Below are 25,197 nucleotides of genomic sequence, written 5' to 3'. Positions count from 1 at the left end.
TATATTAAGTATCAATTTATTTTATCAACTTTATATTCTCTTAATGGTTAAATCTTTGCTAGGGTCTAAAATGATATTTACACTTAGAGAGCAAGAAGTTAACAATTGGATAGAGACTCTCAACTGCCCAAAACTCCAGATATGCTAGACTCTTGGAGCCAGAGAAAGCTGCCTCTGTCATCCTGCAGGCTTCTATACTTCTTTCTAGAAGTCCCAGAAATACGTTCACCAACCACCACTTTTACCATAAGCACAAGACCCATCTCCATAGATCCCTCAAGGCCCTGGGCTGCATGGTACATGGTCCACAACACCTCTAAATTTTTTTATACTATAAATTTTTATTTTGACCATATTGGCTTACATATCTTTCACAGTAATATTTTAGGTATATATTAACATTATATCAGGGGAATTCCCATCACTAAATATGTCCTCCCTCCACCCCCATTCCCAACTTGCATCCCATATCCCCCACCCTCACTCCCCGGGCTGCTAGAATAAGTGGTCCCCTCTGAGTCTAGCTTACTGCTTAGTGATCATACATCTGTTTGGTTAATCATCATTATTTCGCCCTCCATTTGAGAGGAGGAACTAGATAGTTCAAGTAATATGACTTTGTTTGAAGAAAAGCAATAAAATGGGGTAAAAATCAAATAAGCCGAAAATGGGCGAAGTCCTTCTAGAGGCTCTCAACCTCAGTTTGAGAGAGGAAAGGAAAAAAAGAATTGAAACACCACAACAATACAAAAAAGAAATATAAAATAAAATATCCAGTGAGCACTATCGCAATAAAGACAAGCACCACATAATAGCCTTGGTGCTGAAATAAAAACATGCCAGAGCGCAAAAAGAAAAAAATAAAATAAAATTAAATGAAATAAAATAAATTTGGAGATATCTACTTCGATATCTTCACCACAACAAAGAAGTCAAAAATAAATAAATAAATAAATAAATAAATAAATAAATAAATAAATAATAGCTAAATAAGTAGAAAATATTATTTTGTGCCTCTTTTTTCCTGCATAGACACAGTACATATTTGGTACATTAGAGAGGGAATTCCCTTGGCCTAAGAGATACAGGGTTTCTCCACCCTTGAAGTAAACTACTATGGGATTTACTATAGACTCCTTGCATGTTCACTTACTCTCCCTCGGTGCTTTTATGGTGTATGGAAGATTTCTGGGTGATCTCTGTATCTAGAGATGTTGGTGTCTGCACAGGTCAAGAAATGGAGCTTACTATGAAGTCTTTCTTTGTGGTTCTAGTTCTGTTCCTTCAGTGTCGTTTTAATTTGTCTTCTGTAGTTGGTGGTTGTGGTCATTGTCCTAGGATGGAGCCTGGGATAGAGTCTTTTGGTATGTTTCTAGTAACCCATTCAGTTGCGATTGTCATAGTCAGACCTCTAGAATTAGAGATCTTATTTTTTGTACAGATCGTAGACAAAAGCCTAGACTAGGGCTTTTTTAATAGTCTGAGGATACATACTGTCCAGTCATGAGTGTAACAGCCAGACATCTGTAGATATCGATCTTGGTTTTTGCACTGATCAAAGAGTGACAATTCTTCTGATTTTATCTTATCGTTGGCTGGTGAGGTAGGACAACCTGCACTTAGATCAAGTTGTTCCCATTTCCTCGTTGTCAGGCTGTCGTATTAGAGCTGGCACATATTGAACACCTCTAAATTTTAATACTGACTTTCTATTACGAATAAACCAAATTAGAGATGAAATTATTATAGAAACTACATAAGTCCAACAAACAAAATCAACAATACATTTCAACTAGCAATAAATAGCTTAGTAAACTGGCAGTACTCAAAAACCAAATGGGATGCCCGAGATTAAATCTGAGCTGGCTACATACAAGGCAAATGCCCTACATCTTCCAACCCCAGATTTATCTTTTGTTGGTAGAAAACATCAAATCTGGTTGAACAGATACATTTACAAGAAGCTTCCAGTACTAGCTAACACTTTCATATACAGTACCCGTACTTAAATAACTGTGTGAATAGGAACCAGAAACACAATTTTCTTGGTTTTCTTGGTTTGTTTCAGAGTATCCACAAATAGAACTTTATAAAGCTTGACTCTGGAGTCTTTTGAAAACATCTCATTTTGAACTTTGTTTTTAAAATAACTATAGCAATAATTGAGGGTTGCTGGGAATTAAACTCTTAAACCTTTCATGTCAGTAAATTAACCCAGTGGCCTGGTGCTCAAAATAACAAATAGTAAAAGAATCTTTTTATACAGCTTTCATATAACTTAGAGAGGCTACTCCATTTAGTTCTTTCAATAACTCCGTGAAGTGAATGAGTTATCTCCACTTTCTATGATCTCCACTTTCTATGATCTCCACTTATATAATATAAGAAGAAATCTGTTCCTTGATGGGACAGGGCAGAGATTTGAAATGCTACAAAATCAACCAAATTACTCACTTTTTCTGTCTCCTAAAATACAATAAGGAAATGAACTATAAAAATTATACCCAAATTCAAAGTGTGCTTTTAGTCTTATGTATTTCCACTTTCTTTATATATATATATATATATATATTGCCTATACACATATATAGGCAATGCAATTTACAATTTTGTTAATAATAGGGTTTTAAGCAAAAAAGTTTCAACTCCAAACTTAACATCAGTTCACCATTGTTCCAAGACCCAGTCCTCACAGTCCCATTTCCTTGCAAATTCATTTTTTTTTTTTTTGGTTTTTGGGTCACACCCAGCGGTGCTCAGGGGTTAGTCCTGGCTGTCTGCTCAGAAATAGCTCCTGGCAGGCACAGGGGACCATATGGGACACCGGGATTCGAACCAACCACCTTTGGTCCTGGATCGGCTGCTTGCAAGGCAAACGCCGCTGTGCTATCTCTCCGGGCCTGCAAATTCATTTTTTTGAAGTTAACTATTGTGGTGTTTTAAAATTTTCAACCAAAGCCCTTATGTTTCTATGTCATTTCCTCCATCGCCCATTTTTAGCATCCTCAGTAATACAAACCAGGGCCACTGGTGCCTTCCATTCCCTGTTTGGTTTGTAATAAGATTACTCAGTATATATTCTTCTCCCTCTAAACTCCTTAACATCAAGTTGCAGTAAACTGCATAATTTCATATTTTTCTATGATGATTAGTATTTAATGTGTATTGTTTATAAGGTACTTGAACCTCTTTAACACATGGCTTATTTGGGCACATTTAGGCTGTGACCATATTTTGGCTCTTATGGATAATGTTGCAGTGAACATGGGCACAGATACACACATACCCTTTTTTTTTTAACTTCTTTTTTCTTAAATTCTTTTAACACCCAAATGTGCTTATGGTCACTTCTGGCTCTGCAATAATATTGGTGAATGGAATAATATTTGGTGATGCTCAGGACACCATATGGAATGCCATGAATTGAACCGAGGTGGAATATGTATAAGGCAAGCACCTTACCTGTCATACTATCTCTTCAACCCCACCAACCCCAGACACAACATTAAAATACTTTTGCTTTTCATTGTCTATACATACAGAAATGTAACTTCTCAGTCATATGGAAATTGTGTATATATTATATATTTTTTCTTTTAGCCACACCAGGCAATGTTTGATTGTTAATCCTGGCTCAACACACCTGGTGGTGCTCAGGGGACTATATGGGTAGGGTTCTGGGAATTGAACCCAAGTCCATCATGTGCAAAACCAGCACCTTATCTACTGTACTATTTCTCTGCCCCTATAATTATATTTTTAATGTTTTCAGAAATAAACTTTCTGTTTTCTGTAATGGTTGCACCAGTTTACACTCTGACCAACACATCCTTTCTTGTACTTATTATTGCTTGGGTTTTTATTGATAGCAATTCTAACACATATGAGGTGCTATTTCTTGTGGGAGTGGTGGCGACATGAGGATCAGGGAGCCATACTCTGTGGTGTGCAGGACTTATTCTTCACTCAGTGGTGGTGCCCAAGGTGTTACACTGTTGCTGGAGCTTGAACAGGGGTTACATGCAAAGCAAGTGCCATACCTTCTAAATCTAAATTATCTCTCTGGTCCATGAAATGAGAATTCATCATGATTTTTATATGCATTTCTTTGGTGATTAATAATAGATCTTAATGGTATTTCTTTGAATATACCATTTAATTCTTTGAAATAAAATAGACAACTCTGTTGCCTCTTTCTACTTCGTATTCTACTTCATTTTTACTTTATTTTTGGTATTTATTGTTTGTTTGTTTGTTTGTTTTGGTTTTTGGGTCACACCCAGCAGTGCTCAGGGGTTACTCCTGGCTGTCTGCTCAGAAATAGCTCCTGGCAGGCATGGGGGACCATATGGGACACCGGATTTCGAACCAACCACCTTTGGTTCTGGATCGGCTTGCTTGCAAGGCAAACACTGCTTTGCTATCTCTCCGGGCCCCAGTATTTATTGTATTCTTCACAAAATATTGTTTGATATGTCTTTCTAATAATGCCAAACTTTTGTGACTTTCCATTTTTTCTTTTTCAGGCTATTTCCAGTATTTCAGAAAAAGAAAAGGCTGGTAAGTTGACATTTGTTTTCTTTCTACCTAATTTTGAATAAGCTTCATTTGTTGTATATTTATCAAGTAACTAAAATGTCTATCTCTCATCAATATCTTGGAAATTGTTAACATTGAATTTCTAAAATACCAACATTTTAAGAAAAAAATATTGGAGTCAGAGAGATAGTACAGCAGATAAGGTACTTGCCTTACATGTTGCCAACCCAGGTTTAATACCTGTCGTCTCACATGCTGTCCAAGCATGACCAGGAGTAATTTCTGAGTGCATAGATCATGAGTAACTCCTAAATATAACTGGATGTGACCCAAAACCAATATATATTGTTTAATAACATAACATCTTGTTCTAATAAAGTGCATGCTTCTTGTAGCCTTATTCTTAGGTTGCAATCCCATACTTTCTTGAGAAAAGAATTAGATGTTGTCTAATATGTTAAGCAATGATATATGGAAATCATTTGCAAATATATATGTACAGATTTCTTTTTTTTCTGGGACACACCCATTTGATGCTCAGGGGTTACTCCTGGCTAAGCGCTCAGAAAACACCCCTCGCTTGGGGGGACCATATGGGACGCCAGGGGATCGAACTGTGGTCCTTCCTTGGCTAGCGCTTGCGAGGCAGACACCTTACCTCTAGCGCCACCTCTCCAGCCCTGTACAGATTTCTTAAATAGCTCATTAAATAGTCATAAAATCAATGTATTTTTAAAGCTAATGTTTTATCATCAAATTAAAAGGGTGAAGCAATGGAAAAATTGTATTAAAGACTAATTAAAGGGTGCTTTGGTGCTCTGCACTGTGATTTAATAGTATTAGGGTAATAAATAAGGACTGAATAGAAATATGGCATTCTGAGTATTTTGTTTTGTTGGTAATGTTATGGGCTTCTTAGTAATGTTTTACTCTTTCTCAATGTCCTTTTATATGTTCTGTGTAACAATAATTTTAAACAGTTAAAGATACACTATCGACCCTGAAGCATGTCATTCTACTCTTTATTAGTGTCCTTTAATATACATTTATAGCTTATGTTTAATATAAGAAAGATCTCATGGCTATACACAAATCAATAAAATGTTTGAAAAGATTTTCATACTAATGATGTTCTAGTTCAGTGATCTCATATTTTGTTTGGTAATTTTTAACACAAATTTTCACTACTTGTGTTCTTTCATGAGCTAAAATTTTCTCTCATGCTTAAGCTATGTCTGGTTTCCTCACTCCAATATCTCTAAAGATAACCTCCAGAGAAAAAGTAAGGTCTTTAACTGGAAAGACTTGTTTTATCTTGGGTAGTGACTTTCTCCATAATTCTTAACATCGGAAGCAAGTTAATGAAACTACATACTAGACAGACGTTGCCATTTTATTCTAGAATATAAGCAAATTATTTCATAGCCCAAGCAGAAAATTAGGAAATAAAATTGTATTTGGGGCAGATGAGTAGTAGTAGTAATTTCATCATCTAAGTAAATGGAGAAGCAGAAAATTACTTTCTCTCTCTGCCACCTAAATGACTTTATTTGATAGAGTAAAACACTTTATCTACATTTTGAAATATTTTGAAAAGACATTTACCAGAACAAAGATTTTAAGAAGAGTGCATAAGTATATTGCAAATGCCTGTTTTGTCATAATCTTTGAAATTTCCCTTTTCAAGAACAGTATCAAATTTGAAATTATTACTCTTACCAAGTTCTTTATATCATTTCCATATTACTTATGCACAAATGAGAAGAGGTGCTAAATCCCACTCACTGATGATCAATAAAAAATCTATGAAAAGTAGAAATCTATACATATGATCGAGTAGATCCCATCTAAGATGCTTAAAGCGAATATGCACAAATTTCTGCAAGACTTAGCTTTTGCACAATTAGCACCAGTTTAACTAGAATTTACTCTGGAATGTATTTTATTTTAGGGTGTGTGTGTGTGTGTGTGTGTGTGTGTGTGTGTGTGTGTGTGTTTTGAGAATGTGCTTATTGGTTGAGAAAAAATTTGATAAGTATGAGAAAATGTGTTTTTAGTCTATTAATCTACAAAATAAGGATTTATCTTTGAATACTTTATCTAAATGATAGTTGCATGATATTTTTAATTTTCTTTCAAAAATTTTAAGTCTATGATTGTCTAAATAGACTAATTTTTGTATTTCTAGAATTTGATTATGTTCTATTTAGAACATTAAAAATATTTTGAGTGTTTATATACAAAAGTGAATCTCTTTATTTCTGTCTGTAAATCTCTGTTTTTAAGCCACACTAGACAGAGGAATGGCTATGAAGACAGAGGACCAACTCAATCTTCTAGGGGTTAATTGAGCTCTTAAATAGGATTAGGCTTCATTCCCACCCCTAAGGCCTGTCATTTTTTTTTTTTCTGTCTTGCTAAATGAATGTAGCCTATTGTTCCTTTTTAAGAAAGTCTATTTTTAATCTGTATGACCTCTCATCTAAGCCAACTGGAACCTACTCTACCAGACTTTGTGAAGCACAAAACAAAGTCATTTTGGATTCATTCCATTAATAATTCTTGAATTGCAGCTGTTTGGTTGTCCCTGCATGCTATAAGCAGCCATCTTCTATTCTGACCAATATTGTTTTGTAAATAGAGTCCAGTGAAATCTCTCATTTACCACCTTGTGATGCCAAAAATCACCAAAAGAGACAATTTTGAAACATATTTCCGGTCACATGTTTATCATGTAAATAGTAATTGAAATACAGCATGTATCATATTAGGTTTTATGGAGAAAGCAATTGTGGTAGGATATGGTCTTTGCTCTGAAGGAACACAGATTCTAGTTGATAGTATTTCATAGCCAGTATCATTCAAAGGCAGATGTGACAGAGGATGATGTAACAGTTTGGGCAAGGGACATGTGCCGTGATAGTATAGAGTGTTGTATGTCTGAACTATAAAACCAACTAAACTGAAAGCATGAGTTCCCAACTATAAATATTAAACTTGAAAAGGTGCTTTTAGGGCCAGCAAGGTGGTGCTAAAGGTAAGGTGTCTGCCTTGCAAGCGCTAGCCAAGGAAGGACTGCAGTTCGATCCCCGGGATCCCATATGGTCCCCCCCCAAAGCCAGGGGCAATTTCTGAGCGCTTAGTCAGGAGTAACCCCTGAACATCAAACGAGTGTGGCTCGAAAAGGCAAAAAAAAAAAAAAAAGGAAAAAAAAGAAAAAAGAAAAGGTGCTTATCAAACTGAAAAATGCAAGCTGGGAATGGGAGAAAAACTAGAGACAATGGTGGAGGGAATCTGAAAATGGTAATGAAATTTGTGTAGGAAAATTGGATACCTGATACTCAACTATAAATAACTTTGTAAACCACAGTGCTTTGTAAAATATTAACATAATAGCAGAAAAAGAATGGATGGTACCAAAGCCAAACCGTTGTATGAACACTGAGTACAAATAAAGAAAAAAAAATCAGTCTTAAACACCAAATCCAAAGCCAAGGACAACAGAATCGATACCCATTCTACTACAAGCTAGACACAGAGGGGACCAATTATACTAGTAGTCAGGGACCAAAGGTGGGGGATATGGGATGCATTCTGGGAACAGGGTTGGAGGGAGGACAACACTGGTGGTAGGAATGCCCTGGGTTCAATGCCGCTATATACCTAAAATATTACTGTGAAAGATTTGTAATCCACTTTGATCACAATAAAAATTATTAATAAAAGATAACAGAAAAGAATAAGAATTTATCACTCAAGTATCATGTGTAATTGCATCCTATACATAATATTTTTATATAATTTCAAGTTTGTCTCCAAAGCCTTTCTGCCTCTATAAACTGAGTCCAATGTCTTGGCAATCCTCTGATCATGTCTGCCTCTAATTTATGTGCTGTTATTTTGTATAAATATCAATCTCTTCATTTCCCACATTTCTAGAATATAAATAAACTGTCGTGTTGTAGGTAACAATCCTTGGCAAAACTTTGGCCCTAAGATGTTGTAGCTGTGTTTTGTCTTTTGTTGATAATTTGTGCTTATTAATACCATGTACATCAGTTACATAAAAGATGACAAACTGCTGCCTATGTGTTCTCCAAGTGTTTTTAAAAAACCTTCCTCAGGATTCCATCTCATAGTGAAGCTGCTTCTTTGTGGAAGATTGGACTTACTTTTCCCATAAGCTTTGAGGGAATTCATTTAAACATGTTATAACAGTATAGGTAATAGGTATAGATATAGTTTAGGTACACCTAACTATAGTATATGTTATTATATATATGTATGTGTATATACATATATATGTATATATGAATATAGTATATGTTATATTATAGGATAGGTATATACTTTAATGTTATTACAGTATAGGCCTTGCTTAAATTTTAACCTCCCATTAAATTCTACTCTCTTATTAGTCAAAAATTCTCCTTGTAAATAGATTAACTTAATTTTTAACAAAAATTTATTCCTGAGACTACATCATATTAAAAGGCCTGCAAAAGAAGTAAGAACTACAATTAAAAAGGCACATATAAACTGAGAACAAATATTTAGTCACCACACATCTGGCCTGTAAAGAAGTAAATACCACAGATATATAAAGCACTCTTATAACTTAATAATAACAACAAAAAGACCAAATAATAGTCCAAAATTGGGAAGACAAACACATGCTATCAAGGAAAGCATACAAATGCCCAATAAGTTTATGAAAAGTGCTCTTCATCAATTATCATCAGAAAATGGAAATCAAAACGATAAGAAATCACCTGATTCCAGTGAGACTAACACAATCCAAAGAGGTAGAAGCAACCACTGCTGACATGGATGTGGAGGTAGGAGAAAGAACCCTCAAGACCAAATAGATACCATGGGAGTTAAATGTTTTGCAGCACTCGAGGCCCTCCTGGTTCCATGCCTGGCTGCTCATAGGGTTCACCTAGCACCACCAGGGCTTACTGCTGAACAGAGTGATAAATAGTCCCTGAGCATTATAAGTGTGATACAAATCTTGTTCCCTTAATCTCCCCCCAAAATAAAAGGGTACCACAAAATTGAGTTGAGTGAGAAGGGATCTTGAACATTCTGGAGGGACACTGATACTCCTATAAGGGTGGTTTTGAGATACTGGGTGCTAACTGTATTATAAATCATAGTGCCTATATAAAAATTAAAAAATAAACAGATCCTGACAAATGAATAGCTTGTGTTCCATTTTTATGACTTCATCATCAACTTTATCTACATAATCTCGAGGGTAATCATATCCCTTCTACACCGCTCCCAACCTAATTTGTGTCCTGCACACAATCCAGTCTCATCATCTATTATCATGTCTTCTTCCCTTTGCACAGGACTTTCACAATAGCATCCAGAACTGTGTTCCTTGTCTTTACCTGTGATTACACCAATGTACTCACTACATTGTCACCGGAGTTCTCTTTGAACAGCACAACCCCTGGCTGTTTGAAAAGTCAACCCCCAGCTAAAAATTGTCTTGATCTCTCACAAGAGTAGGGTCAAATCTTCCTGTCCGGCATACCTGATTCTTCGTAATCTCTACACAGTATAATCATTACTGTACTGGAGATGTCCATCTTACACCTCAGATCCACTCTCTGCCAAGCTTTTCCTCAGCATGGAGTTTGGAAGCTAAGCAGTGTGATATAAGTGGTTGCCCTTCCTGTCTTATCTATTCCACCAAGGAGAAATTCAGCAAAAGATTGAAGGCAGAGACGATACTAGGCTGATGATAAGCTGTGCATTCCTCATATCTGTTTTCCCAGTACTTTCAATTTTCTCTGAGGTGACCATTACCATATACGTGTCCAGGTTCTGGCATTCATTCTCACTTCTTGCTCTTTGATTTTCCCACACTTCATAATTAATTAGCTCTGCTACTAACCTCCCTCTATTTTCCCAGTGTATCGTGTATTATTCAAGAGGTATTATTGATATACCTACCAATATTTTGTCTTCTTTTTATGCCTGTGTAATTGTTTAACCAATGTAAGCTGCCAGATATTGCCACAGAATCCCTTCTAATATTTTTTCATTTTTCTGTGGCCTACATAATGTCTTTTAAAAGATACACAGATGACAGTAATACCGGGGGGTGGGGGGGAAGCTATCATCCATGAGGATTGAAATGATGGTGTAGATAGGATAGAACATTTGCATTACATGCCGCCTACATGGGTTTGATCCCCAGCACCATATATGGTCTCCTGTGTATTGCCAGGAGTGATCTCTGTGCAAAGAGCTGGGAGTAGGTCCTGAGAACCACCCAGAGAGGCCCTGAAAAACAAACAAAAATTAAAAATTTAAAAAATATGGTGCATGTTTGCTTCTAAATGAAAATAAGTATTTTAATTAAATAAAAGGAAATATATCTACCCTTATAATTTAGAATAAATGTGTTTTATATTACATATAGCTTAGAAATTAGTATTGTTTTAATTGTTAAAATGTGACTCTGAGTGTGTTTAGACATAAGTAGTATATGACTGGGCCATCGCTCAGTGCATGCTTTACATGCATGAGGCTTTCAGGATATGGAGCCTGGCAACCCTTCCACCACAGCCAGAAGAAATACACAAAAAAATAAAAGAAGTATTGGAATATGTGATCTCTTAGTTTAAAACTAAATTACAGAGCAGTTTGAAACTTTTTTAAGATTACATGGCAGACCATGAAAAACAAATTATCAGTAGCCAGAAATAGACTTTTTCCTCACTAACATAAAAATCCTATTTGTTATGTTAAATCCAGCAACAATATTATCTTCTTAATGAATTATTACCCAGGCAAAGCTAAGTAACTGACTATTCTGTGCTCCTAAAAATTGCTATTTTTTCTATTACCATTCTATTACCTCTGTGTGTATCCTCTTCTACATGGTATAAGCTTTCTAAGACAACAGTATCATCTTTTATAAGGACAAGGGTGAAGGATTTGGGCACTCTGGTATTAGTAAAGGTGCAGTAAATTTGTACATAAAAACCATAAGCATTAACACTATCATAATGATGTTATTTTTATTATAGTATTTTCTTAAAGAACATTGTCATTGTGTGTGACTGTAATTGAAAAAGCTATCTTCACATAGGAGATATTTTATAAATATGTGGAAATCAATAAATTATCATTGTAAAGAGGTTCTTCAATCTAAATTATTTAAATTCTATTCTAAAACTTTTTAAAATTAATATCTTTGTCTAAACATGATTGTGGTTGGGTTTTAGTCATGTAAAGAACACACCCTTCACCAGTGCAACATTCCCATCACCAGTGTCCCAAGTCTCCCTCCTCCCCACCCTACCCCCACCTGTACTCCAGGCAGGCTTTCTACTTCCCTCATTCATTCATAGTGTTATGATAGTTCTCAATGTAGTTATTTCTCTAACTGAACTCATCACTCTTTGTGGTGAGCTTCATGTAGTAAACTGGAACTTCCAGACCTCCTCTCTTTTGTCTCTGAAAATTGTTGCAAGAATGTATTCTAAAACTTTTAACTTAACTTTCTCCTCATTCTCCTACTTTAACTATGTCTACTAACACCACAGCAGACAAGCACCTCAACCAGGTAATTAATTAGTATTGTTAGATTGTTAATTAGTATTGTTAGATCTCTATCCCTATAGATCTCTATTTATATTTATATTATATATTTATATGTATATTTATAGATCTCTAGAAATGTAAAAAGGGCATCATAAAGGAAGATAAATTGAATGACTTCTGTTATGCTTGTTAGCAATTTTTTTTACAATGTTTGATCTCCTGACTTGTGTTTATTGAGTCAACCAGAAAATGTTAAAACTAAAGATAATTATTATAGCCTGATATCTTGATGAAATATTGTTTTCAGAACTTTATAACAGATCCATAATGTTTCCAAACTTTTTGTTGTGGTTAGTAAGGCAGAAAATCGAAATCAAACACCTCTTTGTGACAAATTTGTGAAAAGAAAATCAGGAATTTCATAATTCCATTCAAAGTTTATTGTAAACATACAAAATACCAAAGCTCAGATATAGTGACTTTGGGTGTTAGCTTTCTTTGTGGTATTTGGTAAGTGGGAAAGAAAATTCAGATGACAAAAAATATATTTAAACCAAAATGAAAGGCATTTCACTGGTTTTCCAATCTGATCATCACAGCTTCTGATGAACCATGTGATTAGTTCCACTTGAAGCTATGTTCCAGATCCAGATCCAAATACAACACTCTATTTCCAAGCTCTCTTTTGTAAGACTTGCCCCACTTGATGTCTTGATTTTAGACCATGTCAGATTGCTTTATTGGGCCATAAATACCTAAAAATATAGGTATTTGTTTTGTTCTACTTTATCATTCAGTGTCTCCCATTATTATATGTTTTGTAAATTAGACAATAAATCATAGCTTTATAAAAATTTGAAAATAATTTATCTATACCCCAAATATTACTGCTCTACCAAAGTTAAGCTCTTTCTTTAACTGCAAAGTTTCCCAACTGTTTTACAGGGTTCAGCAGGACCTGAAAATTGCCTTTATCTGGCCAGTCTGGACTTGAGCCAACATTCCAAATGTTTTCCTTTTCATTTTCAGAAAATGAATTTCATTATTTTTATACTAATGGCTTATAAATGCTCACTCCACTTTTTTTTAGTGTTATGGGCTTTACTTGCCTGCTTTTTTATGAGGGAGGAATTTAGAGTATGCCTGCATAGAGCCTCTCAGTTTTTCTGAAACCTAATGTAAACTAATCCATGAAAAGTTGGCTGTGGTTCACTGGACTGTTGAGAAGCACATTAGCATTCAGGTATCAAGGAATTCATGAAAAATATAAGTAAACTATTCTTAAAGTCAAGATATTGAATTCATAGAATATTTTTCTACACAGATAATTTTCTTAATCTCTTTCTTGAAGTTCATTATTTATTACCAAGTAGTTATGACAAATTTATATTATTTCTAAAACTAATTAATGATACTTCATTTCCTTAATTTTATTTTAAGCAATGTGAGTAGGTGATAATTTCTCTCTCCCTCTTTTAATTTCTCTCTTTTTTATTTTTTGAATGAAAAGATAATTTTTTATTATGAACTAGATTTTGGTTTTACATGCAGTTACATCACTATACAGAACTACAGGGCTGACTTCCTCATTCTATGAACAAATGTGAAGTCTTTAACATTGGTATAATTTAACTTTTGTAAGTTCCAGTCTCATCACTTATAAAAGTGAGATGACAATAACAGAACACAAGCTCATTTAGTGGCTGGAGATATTACCTGAATATCACATGTTAAGATGTTACACAGCTTTTGTTTATATTTAAATGACAGACATTTATATATTTATATATAACGGCAAATCTTACACAGTGATATTTAAGTACACAACGGCAAATCTTACACAGTGATATTTAAGGTACACGATGACAATAAATGAGGGCCTTTCCACCAGCAGTGTTGTCCTCCCTTCATCCTTGTTCCCAAGCATATATCCCTTATCTTCCTCCTTTATCCCCCAGAATGCTAGTGCATCTAAAAGCATATATGTTAACACTAATGTAAACCTTTTTTTTTTTCTGAAGTTCCAGATATTTTTAATAGTGGTTTCTTAAAGGTTTGGAGTCAAAGGAGCACTGTAAAAACAATGTTAGTGTGGCAATTATCGTTTGCATGGGCCCACCAAAGTATGGGGGGTCATGGAAAGGAAAAACTTTGGCCTTAGTACAAGGAGACCCTACCCTTGAAGTTTCTTGACATAAGACCATTTCTAGGCTCCAGGCAAACTAGTTTGTCCAATCCCAGTCATTTTCTGTAGTACCCATACAGTTATATTTTTCACAGTCTCTGTTGTTGGTCTCACGTTTCTGTATTGAAGGTCCTGGAATCTGTATATCCTCCATTGAAGTCAGGATGGTGTGGGGCGGCGTCTAATTTCAACTCGCAATTAACGGGCAATGCAGAAAGCCCTGTCCAGTACGCAGGTCATTGTTGTTGTTTAAATCTTCTCAGTGTTAAGGGAAGACTCTTTTGAGTAAATCAATGTCAGAGCAGCAGTAGGGTCTTCCCTGGTAGAGGATTGCTTCCAGGTGATGTCATAAACAATGTTGGATGTTTCATATGGCTTCCCTGGTTCAGGGGTGACTGGAAAATATCCAAACCTCTGAGTCCTGTGCCAGGTCATCATGTCAATGTTCAGGGTTTGTAAGGTTCCATTGCACCACAGAATTTGTGTGTTCCTATCTCTATTAGATAAGAACTTATTTGTATGTATAGTATTTTCCATTTTAATGTGCCCATGCAAACAAGGAATAATGCCACCTGGCGTTATCAGCGCATAAGGGGGCCGCAAGAACAAGTCCAACAATCCCGGTGACCTGGTTCAAACATAAGAATTAAACTGAGGGACTCTATCACCAAAATTCCTTATTGAACAGTTCACAATGAGATTGGTGCCTATGGGGATGCTAGAACAAGTCCAACAATCCAATTGACTTGGTTCTTATATAAACGTTAAATGGAGGGACACTATTACAAACTTCCTTATTTAACAAATAACAAAGGGAAGGAAAAATAGAGAGGGACTCTTTCACCAAAATACCGTATTGAACAGTTCACAAAGAGGAGAAAAAATAAAAAGTGGGGAAAATAAACAATCTAACTTAAGACAGTGGACTCAATTGTCACCGTTCATGGGAACTAATCAGAAACCTAGTATGGTATCAACCACAGTTATACAATAAAAAAAGGAAGAGGCCAAGAGGCCGCTGAGAGTAAACAAGTAGGAAAAGAGTACTGGCCTCTTCCCAGCCTGAGAGTCCATCCTCTCATTTTTATTTTGAAAATATATGGTACCCCCACTTGAACTGGTCTCTTCCTAAACTGAGAGTCAGTCCTCTCATTTTTATTTTAAATATATATGGTATGCGCGGGAGTGCTAGCCCCTGCACAGTTTTTTTAAATTGAGACCAATGAGAAGAAAAAAAAATATACCGGTGAATGTCACGATGTAATGTCCCGACATACAACCAGTGCTGCATTGGCCCGCCATCCACCCCATGTGTGTCCCTTTTAGTGTTGGGAGAGAAAGGGGGAAAGCCTGAGTACCACGATAGAGTCCACCAGGCCACGGAAGGCCTGGAGTAGGGGGGAAATAGGGTACCGGCTGGAGGCCTGCCAAGCCTCCCAGCACCCCCCACGCTAGGGAGAATGCCATCCGGCAAGGGGTGTCCCCTAACCCCATACCTGGGAAAAGCTGGCCTCCAGGATCAAGGCACTGAAAGCCAGCTATCTGCCCGGCCCCTCCATTTGCTCCTCTTCCCTAGTGTAGGAGGGAGGAGCCAGGAGACCCCTAGACGCCCTGGAACCCACAGCAGGCCACTCGAGGTGGCTCTCAGGCGAGGTCTAGAGTCCAGGGGGAAATAGGGGAACGGCTGGAGGCCTGCCAAGCCTCTCTCTCTCTCTTTTGTGTCTAAACTAGCTCAGGGCTTGCTTCTCAATCTGTGTCCAGGTGCCAGAGATTGAACCCATGTTGGTAGATTGCAAGGCAAAGCCTTATCCACTGTACTTTCTCTTGGCCTAATAATTTCTCTTTCAATAAATTCCAGTTCAGATACTGATTATGGAGTGCCCTGGGAATGATCTTGCTGGGTATCTATCTGAAGGTGGCTGTAATTTTTCTGTGACAGTTCATACTACTCTGATGTATTTCTGTTTGTAAAGTGTGCCTTCCACATCAGACTGTGAACTCCTTGAAGGCTTAAATCTAAATCCTCCATACCCAGTGAAAGTATTCAATAGTTTTGAATAAATTTGATATATCAAGTAACTCATGCAGATATTTAGTTTCCTATCAATGAAGAAGCTATACAAATATACTTAACATGCTTGAAATTTCCTCCTTCAGGAAGCCTGGTACACCCTTTGCTCCCCCCTTTATCACCTGAAAGGTTGACTAGCAATACTTTGAGCTGGTAGCTATAAACTATCAGTACAAATTAATGTGTGGCATATGCATTCAGAGTTCAATGAGCTTTTTATCAGTAGGAAAATCAATTTATTATCTTGTCTCACTGAAGAAAAACTATAAAGAGGACCCTTTCTATCACTATTATTTAGAAGACAATAAAATAACTAGATTTAGTGATCATGTGATCATATGATCATATGTGATCAATGTTTAAATTTTCTTTTTAGCTTTATTTTTTATTGAATTTAAATTTTTATTGTAATTAAGACCCATGGTTACAATATTATTACATTTCTTTTTTTTCATTTTTATTATAATGCCATGATTTATTATAATGCTGTTATTCACAATACAGTTGTTTTAGCATTAAATATTCAAACACCAGTCCCACCAACAGTGTGACCTTACCATTATTAGTGTCTTCAGTCTCCCAGCCACCACCACAGCCTGCCTCCATGCAGGCACAAATTTAATTTATACTGCTTATTACATCACAAAGGCAAATGGAATTTTTAAAACTTAGATCAAACAGGTCAGTTTGGAATGGCTTTGATAAGGTTAAGTCGTGGAGCTGGGCCCTTTCTGACAAAAGGGCAAAGAGGTATCATTGGGCTGCTATAGATTTTGTAGAGAGGGGTATCTGCTCCCCACCCTTCCCTCTCTCAAGAATGTCACAGAGACTAACTAGCCAAGACCTAACTACCCGGGAGGATCAGTGACCATTTTCTTTAATGTGATAGCTTCTAAAATGCCTTCAAATATGTAAGATTATCAAGATTCCAGTGCATGGTTTGTAGTTCAATTACCTTTATTAATAATATGAATAAGTACTGAAGTACGCATCAGTGAAATCATTTATACATTTATTCTAAGTTTTTTAAATAAGAATACCTTTTTGGTTTTTGTTTGTTTTTTTTTTTTTTTTTTTTTTTTTTTTGGATCACACCCAGTGGAGCTCCTGGCTCTGTGCTCACAAATTGCTCCTGGTAGGCTTGATGGGCCATATGGGATGCCAGGAATCAAACTCAGGTCTGTCTCAGTTCAACTGCGTGCAAAGCAAATGCCCTAATACTGCTATATTTCCGGCCCTGAATAAGAAGTTTAGATTGTTTTATATAAGAGGATATTTTTTGACCTATCTGGAAAAGAAATGACCTATATTCTATTGCCTTGATTATTTTTATTCTTATACATCCTCCATTGGTTTGATTTGCTTTTCTGTAGTTTGAGATAAATAGATTTTCTGACCCATAAAGATTTCTACTGTAGGACTAGTATATGCTATACTTATAGATGATCTAAGTGAGAAATATAAGACAGTTATCAACAATCATAATAAATTAGCCCACATTAAACCTCTTACTTAATGCCCAAGAAAATCTGATATCTCCATGCTCTTGTGTTATAAAGGCTAGACAAAATCAGTTTGAACATTGCAGGAGAATGGATCATCTATTTGAGAACTGTTTTTGCTCTAAATACTGTAATCAAGTAGTGAAGATCTCATAAAGCTCTTCAAAGGATGCTTAAGTAAAATGATGGTCACCAACAGTTCTCACTCATCCAACACAATGGGGAATGTTTTTTGTTTTTTAATTTTTCTGTCTATTATGTATTTCAGTTAATGCATCCCAATGACTCCCAGCTACTAATGTTATAAATTTCTTCTGATATAAATATTACATCATTTTTATGAATTTAAGGAAATTGATAAAAATATAATTAATAGGGCAGTTAGCCACTTATATTATTTTCTCTTCCCCTTAATCTTCATGGATATATTTCTGTAAGTATTTTACCTGTTTACTATAATTTTTCTGAAAGATATATTTTCTGAATTGTGTAATGCCAATATTTTCAAGGATTTTTTATTTAATATTGATTAAATAACTGATTGAATGGATAACATCAAGTCTTTATTCTGTACCTGCACTTTTCTAAGCACTTTATAGATATAAATTTAGTAAATCCTCTAGCAGCTTTATAAGATAAATGTTTCTATGTTTCATTTTATGGAGACACTGAAAGGTTTCCTAAAGTACTCAGTCACACTCTCATTGAGGCAAGATTTAGAGTAAGCAATGCAGAATAGATTTCTTAACCACTGTGCCTGAAAAAGTCCTTGGACTAAGGAACAAATTTTTCCATCATCTTGCCTTATCCTTCCTCTCTAGCCTTATCTCCCATCTTCCTCTAACACGCAACTTCCGAAGTAGCTCTGGTCACACCCTCCCTTTTCTCCTGAATTTGCTTCTGCATAGTTTGACCTTGACTACTCCTGTTTCCCTTCCAGAAATTATTTCCCCTGTGACCCAAGGAGTCAGTTGAGTTACCTCTTCATCATGATGTCTAATATGACAACTGCTTCTAACATCAAGTTTATACTTCCTGAAATTATGCACTACAGCATATTACTTTGTGATCTTTGGAGGGAGATAGGGGGCACTAGTGGTGGGAAGGTTGCACTGGTGAAAGGGGGTGTTCTTTTTATGACTGAAACCCAACAACAATCATGTATGTAATCATGGTGCTTAAATAAAGAAAAATAAAGTTGTATCCCTGAGTCTAGACAGGCCCTCATCACTCTGTAGCTAATTAAGAGCCATTCACCCAGATGGTGCAAGACAGAAAAATGTAAACAGAGCAGTGACCTCTCCTTTACACATGCAAAAGAGTGCCCGACTTCTTGTGGGGCCAATGAGAGGACTAGGACTATGACAATGAGACGTTAGAAATGTCTTTACAAATGGAGATATTTTGACACATGTACAAATATTTTCAGGCATCCCAAAAGCATTCTCATCCAGTGTGAGAGCCAGTCACAAAGAAATAGCTGCATATTACAGATACCAAGACATTTTTCCTAAAGGAAACAAAATATAAAATTTCAGCAAATTAGCCTTATAGTTAGATTACAGATAGATACTAGGAGGAAGCCATGGTTACTTTCTTGTTTTCATCCTGGTTGAACCTAGTGTGCCAAGTTAATAGCACTGATCCATAGAAAGAATTCCACATCTGGAAAATCTTTGTTCCATCTGTGGTAGGTTTTCAGCCTCTTTCTCTTTCTTGACTATTTCCCATGACTTCAGCTTACCTTGCTTTTGTTTTCTTTAGTAAATTTACTTAACCCTTAGGGAGTTCAGGTCTTTATTTTATTTTGCTTGTTTTTATTTTTAAAGAAATGAGACCAAGAGAAATCTTCATTATATTTTTATAATTCCCTAGAATTTTGCCATATTTACATTTTGAAAGTTTAAAATGACATAGATAGTAAAAATATCACACGCCACACTCCATAATGCAATGTGTATTTCAAAGTTTATATTGTATGACAAATCTCTAACGTCTAAAAAAATAGCATAACAACTGGCCCTAATAGCTCATATTTTATTATAAATATAGCCAAACTGTTTCTGACAATTTTTACCAAACAATGTAACAAAATTTTGAAATTTAGGATGCTACTGTCAGGGAACTTATAATAATAGAAAAAGAAAAGGAAAAGGAAAAAAATGACATAAAGTTTCCTAACTAATGTAAGAAATTAATATTCCCTGTTGTGCCATATAGTTTCAGATATTTGTCAGTAAAACATCTGTTCTTTATTTGGTCAATTAAAGTCAAGAACACCTTAAAACAAAAAAAAATTATTCCCTGTGCAAATATAATATATAGGAGAGAAAAAGAAAGCACTGTATACAACGAGAAGCTAAATGTTACTCACATTCAAACAGTAGATGTTTATTTTACCCAATTCTTCTTTTCTATATAAATTTCTTTACATTATGCTGACTCCTATCTCAGGCCTAAATTTTCTGTTGTTTTTAAGTGTCATTACTCATCTTCATAACAGCTAATCTCTAGAAGCTGAAAATTCTCATTATGGTGAGGCTGGACCACTTGTTGACAGGATTGGATGCCTTGGAAAAAAAGAAAAAGATTCTTTAAAGGAAAAGAAGAGGGGCCAGAGCAATAGCACAATGGTAGGGCATTTGCCTTGCACTTGGCCAACCTGGTACAGATTCGGGTTTAATCCCTGGCATCCCATATGGTCCTCCAAGCCTATCAGGAGTGATTTCTGAGCCATGAGTAAACCCTGAGCGCTGCCAGGTGTGGCCCAAAATAAATAAATAAGCAAGCAAACAAACAAATAAATAAAAGGAAGATATGTTTTTATAGGGGTACATGGAAGAGTGATACGACATTGCCAAATAAACAGTTTTACTATGCTAAAAGGAGGCCAAATGACACTTTAAAACCACTACCATATATTGCCAAAAATTGATAAATTCTGTTATTTTTTTAAGCAATACTACTTTTTCTCTTCCCATTACTACAGCCTGTTTCCCTCCTCCAGATTAATTCAAGTCAAGGCAAAAGTCAGCCATCCAATTCTATTCCCTCCCATCCCTCTTCCACTTCCTCTTTCCTCTATTAGAAAGTTGTGGGCCAATGACAACTGGTGAAGGGACTGAGAGCAATATGTTGACAAGTAATGTTCTTTCTGCTGCTCCCATTTAGCTGTCTCAGGATTTCCTTGTTCTAGACCTTGAGAACACACACACCCTTGGGATTGCAAGATAAGTGGTCACTGCTAAGTAAGTGGTTAGAAACTCCAGAGATTCTAAGCATCTAGATAAAGGAGAGATTGCCTAGGCTTCAGAGGGAGAATTGGGGAGAAAATAAAGCCTTGCAGACTGGAAAAGAAGGTCTGAGACATTTCTAAGAGGAAATGGTGTTGGCAGAATTAAAAAGATGGGAACTCATTGAGGTACAGGGAAGCAATTGTGCAGTTGAGCCAGCTGGAACGAGGAGCTTGTGTTTTGGACAGAAAAGGACTGGAAAAATGAGATTAGTCCAGAATCTAGCAGGCCTTGGAGACTGATTATAATTTTCACTTAGTAAAGCTTATTTCATCAGTGAAATTACCTCAATTGCTAAAATCAACACACTTTTTCTTCGTTCTTAACTGTTTATCAAATAAAGGAAAGAGGCAAAACAGGGTTCTGTTACACAATATACTATAGTACTAGAAAGGAAGGAGAGACTGGGCAAAAGAAAGGATAACATGAATTTAGAGGTGTAAAGAAAATGGCTCTTTGATAGAACAATAGGTAGTAGAGCCTTTGCCTTGCATGATGCCTATTCAGGTCCTCCAAGTTCACCAGGAACAATTATTGAGTGCAGACCCAGGTAAGCTTTGAGCATGACTATGTGTGTCCCCCTCTTAAAAAAGAAGAGAAAAATTATCTTGTAAAGAGCTCAGATCTTTTATGAATTTGAGCAAATCATCTTCCTAAGAATTCTGTGCTACTTCCCAAATACTAGCTAGCATATGGATGGAAATACAGTTGCATTTTTGCATTTTACTGTTACTCCAGTGATATTGTGAATATGTCTTTATATGTCTTTATATTTCTAATTAATCTGACTAGAAATTAGCCAATTATATTGATCTTTCCAAAGAAACAGCTTTTGGTCTTCTTTATTTTTTTCTGTTTCATTGACTTCTAATCATGTTTACTTCTGCTTGTAGTTTGGAGCAGTCACTATTCTAAAACTAGCTTAGTCCCAAATTCTGCCCATTACCCATTGCATGAGATCTTTTCAACTTTTATGATCCACCTCAGTAGGAAAAGTGAGGCTTCTCTCCCAAGGATTCTTGTCTCCTCTGTTTCCATCTCTCTACTGGACTAGAGTTTGTGATCACTCTTCTTGAGTAATTTTGAAAATGCTTTCTAAGATCAGCTTGGTCAAGAGAAAGATCTATCTTGATTTCTGTCCTGTCTTGATCTATTAGGGTTGCTTTAACCAAATATAAAAAGGTGGTAGCCTCCTAGGTATATACCTTAGAAAAAGATACAATACAAAAATGCTTTCCTCAAACCTATATTCATTGCAGTGCCATTTACAATAGCCAGAATCTGGAAACAACCAAGATGCCCTTCAACAGATGAATGGTTAAAGAAACTGTGGAATGTTTACAGCCATACCACACTGAACATGCCGTTCTCATCTGATCTCGGAAGCTAAGCGGGGTCGGGCCTGGTTAGCACTTGAATGGGAGACCGCCTGGGAATACCGGGTGCTGTAGCTAAAAAAAGAAAAGAAAAGAAAAGAAACTGTGGTACATATACACCATACAATACTATGTAGCTGTCAGGAGAGGTGAAATCATGAAATTTTCTTATAAATGAATGTATATGTAATCTATTATGAGTGATAAAAGTCAGAGGGAGAAAAATAGACACAGAATAGTCTCACTCATCTATGGATTTTAAGAAAAATAAAAGACATTATTGTAATAATGGCCAGAGACAATAGAAATGAGGCCTGGAAGGACCAGCTCACGATATGAAGCTCAACACAAGAGTAGTTAGTGCAGTTTGAAAAATAAGTACACTGACAACTATCATAACAATGTCAATGAATGAGGGAAGTAGAAAGCCTGTCTCGAATACAGGTGGGGGGGAGAGAGGTGTGGAGCATTGGTGATGGAAATGTTGTACTGGTGAAGGGGAGTGTACTTTATATGATTGAAATCCAACTACAATCATATCTGTATTTAGGTTGCTTAAATAAAAATATTAAAAAATAAAAATAAAAAAATAAAAAGGTGGTAGCTCAGGAAATAGAAATTTCTTTCTACAGTGTGGAGAATGGACTGTTCAAGCTCAATGTCTAGTCAGAGTTATTGGATGGTTCATAGTTAGCTGTCTTCTTGCTGTCTGTATCAGAAGTACCAACAAGCTCTTTGGGCAGTCTTATCTAATGGTGCAAAGCCTGTTAACGAGGGTTCTACTACCAGTGTTAATCTCTTCCCAAGTGCTCCTGCCTCCAAATATTATCACTTTGAATTTTAGGCAGGAGGGCAGGGCATAAACATTCCATGTCCAATTTTCTCATAGGTGCTTGCTTTTTCTCAACTTGTGTAGAGAACTACATTGTTACTCCATAAATAATAATGATCTTCAACAGTCAACAAGGACATAGTGTGGTATTTCTGCATCCATTAGAAAGAAAAAGAAGTCTGTCTCGCTCTCCTAATACTCATTTCATTATTTTTTTTTCATTTCTACATTTATTCAGAAGTGTGCCTAACAAGTAGAATCAGAAACTATAAAGCAATAGTGTTGGAACTTCTTTGATCAGTAACTGCCATTAGTAAAAGTGTCTGAACATAAAAATCTCAATAAAAACACTTTTATTTATAAATTTTATCCAGGATTACTGTATTTGTATGTTTTATGTCTAAGACAAAAGCAGAACTATTTAAAGAAATATGTAAAGAGATAGTAACTATATAGAATTACATACTATGATTCCAATATTTTCTTCCTGACTCCATATTAGGGATAAATTACCAATTTGAAGAAAAGTTAACTAGCAGCATGATTTATTTGACTATCAAGCATCAGTACCTTTCTCACAGTCGGTATGAAGAACTCTGTTTAAGATTTAACATGAAGGGCAGGAGTGATATCAAAGCAGTAGGGCATTTGCCTTATACATGGCCGACCCTGGACGGACCCAGGTGCGATTCCAGCATCCCTTATGGCCGGCCCCCTAAACTTGCCAGGAGCAATTTCTAAGTGAAAAGCCAGGAGTAACCCCTGAGCGCTGCCAGGTGTGGTCAAAAAAATAAAAAGATTTAACATTGGTTATCTCAAAATTCTAAGCCATATTGCATGTAATTGCGAGAGTTTTTTTTAATTTTTGTATATTTAATTATGAGGACAAGGTAAAGTTACAGTGGAAGGACAATCACCCATAAACAGAGTTCTCAGGAGAAATCCCCTTGCTGACACCTAAATTTTGAACTTACAGTCAAAGAACATTAAGAAAAATAAAACATGGGCCCGGAGAGATAGCATAGCGGTGTTTGCCTTGCAAGCAGCCAATCCAGGATCAAAGGTGTTTGGTTTGAATCCCGGTGTCCCATATGGTCCCCCGTGCTTGCCAGGAGCTATTTCTGAGCAGACAGTCAGGAGTTGTAACCCCTGAGCATAGCCGGGTGTGGCCCAAAAACAAAAAAAAAAAAAAAAAAAGAAAGAAAAATAAAACAGAACCCATGTACAATTACTTTGTCCACAAGTCCCTGGATTGTAGTACATTATAACATTTCTTAGCAGTACACAAAGCAATCTAAAGCCATGAAATTTATGTGACTCTTTATTTTTTTTTCTTTATTTATTTATTTATTCATTTTTGTTTCCCTTTTATTAACTATGGTTTATTCTAAAAGGTCCAAAGGATAAATCAGCATTAATTGAAGCAATGGACCATGCCTAAATTCTAAGAATAAAAATAATTTTTGAGTTCACATTCCAGTGACCTGGGGATAAAAATATCTTCCAACTTAAAATGCAATTCAAGCATAATAATTGCCAGCCCTTTCAATATTAAGAACTTTATATTTTTCTCTATTTCAGGTACTTTATATTTTTCTCTATTTCAGGTAATCAGATAAATTCTGAATAATTGAAAAGACTTTTATAAGTGCAAATATATTATGAATAATTACAAGGAAAAATACAAATTTTCCTTTAAATCATGCAAATAAGTTAGAAAACCATAATGTCACTGACAATTTCCTAGAAATATAGTACTTAATCCAGAAAATACAAAAAAGTCAGCATGCTAATTTTTCAAAAAAAAAATAGGTCATAGATTGTTTTCCCCAC

At 35.8% G+C, this 25,197-nt stretch overlaps 1 protein-coding gene and 1 pseudogene across 1 annotated transcript in view; both read left to right on the top strand.

Annotated features, from left to right (window-relative positions):
* DLC1 (DLC1 Rho GTPase activating protein) overlaps positions 1-25,197 on the top strand; it is a 339,270-nt gene that overhangs the window by 94,053 nt on the left and 220,020 nt on the right. The window contains 1 exon segment of the mRNA XM_049772336.1: positions 4,527-4,560. Coding sequence (XP_049628293.1) covers positions 4,527-4,560 — 34 coding nt within the window.
* LOC126008155 (uncharacterized) lies at positions 22,493-22,610 on the top strand (annotated as a pseudogene).

This window comes from Suncus etruscus, chromosome 4 (genome assembly GCF_024139225.1).
Source record: "Suncus etruscus isolate mSunEtr1 chromosome 4, mSunEtr1.pri.cur, whole genome shotgun sequence".
Taxonomy (NCBI): domain Eukaryota; kingdom Metazoa; phylum Chordata; class Mammalia; order Eulipotyphla; family Soricidae; genus Suncus; species Suncus etruscus.
Note: the sequence above shows the minus strand (reverse complement) of the source record. Positions and strands in the feature narration are given on the sequence as shown.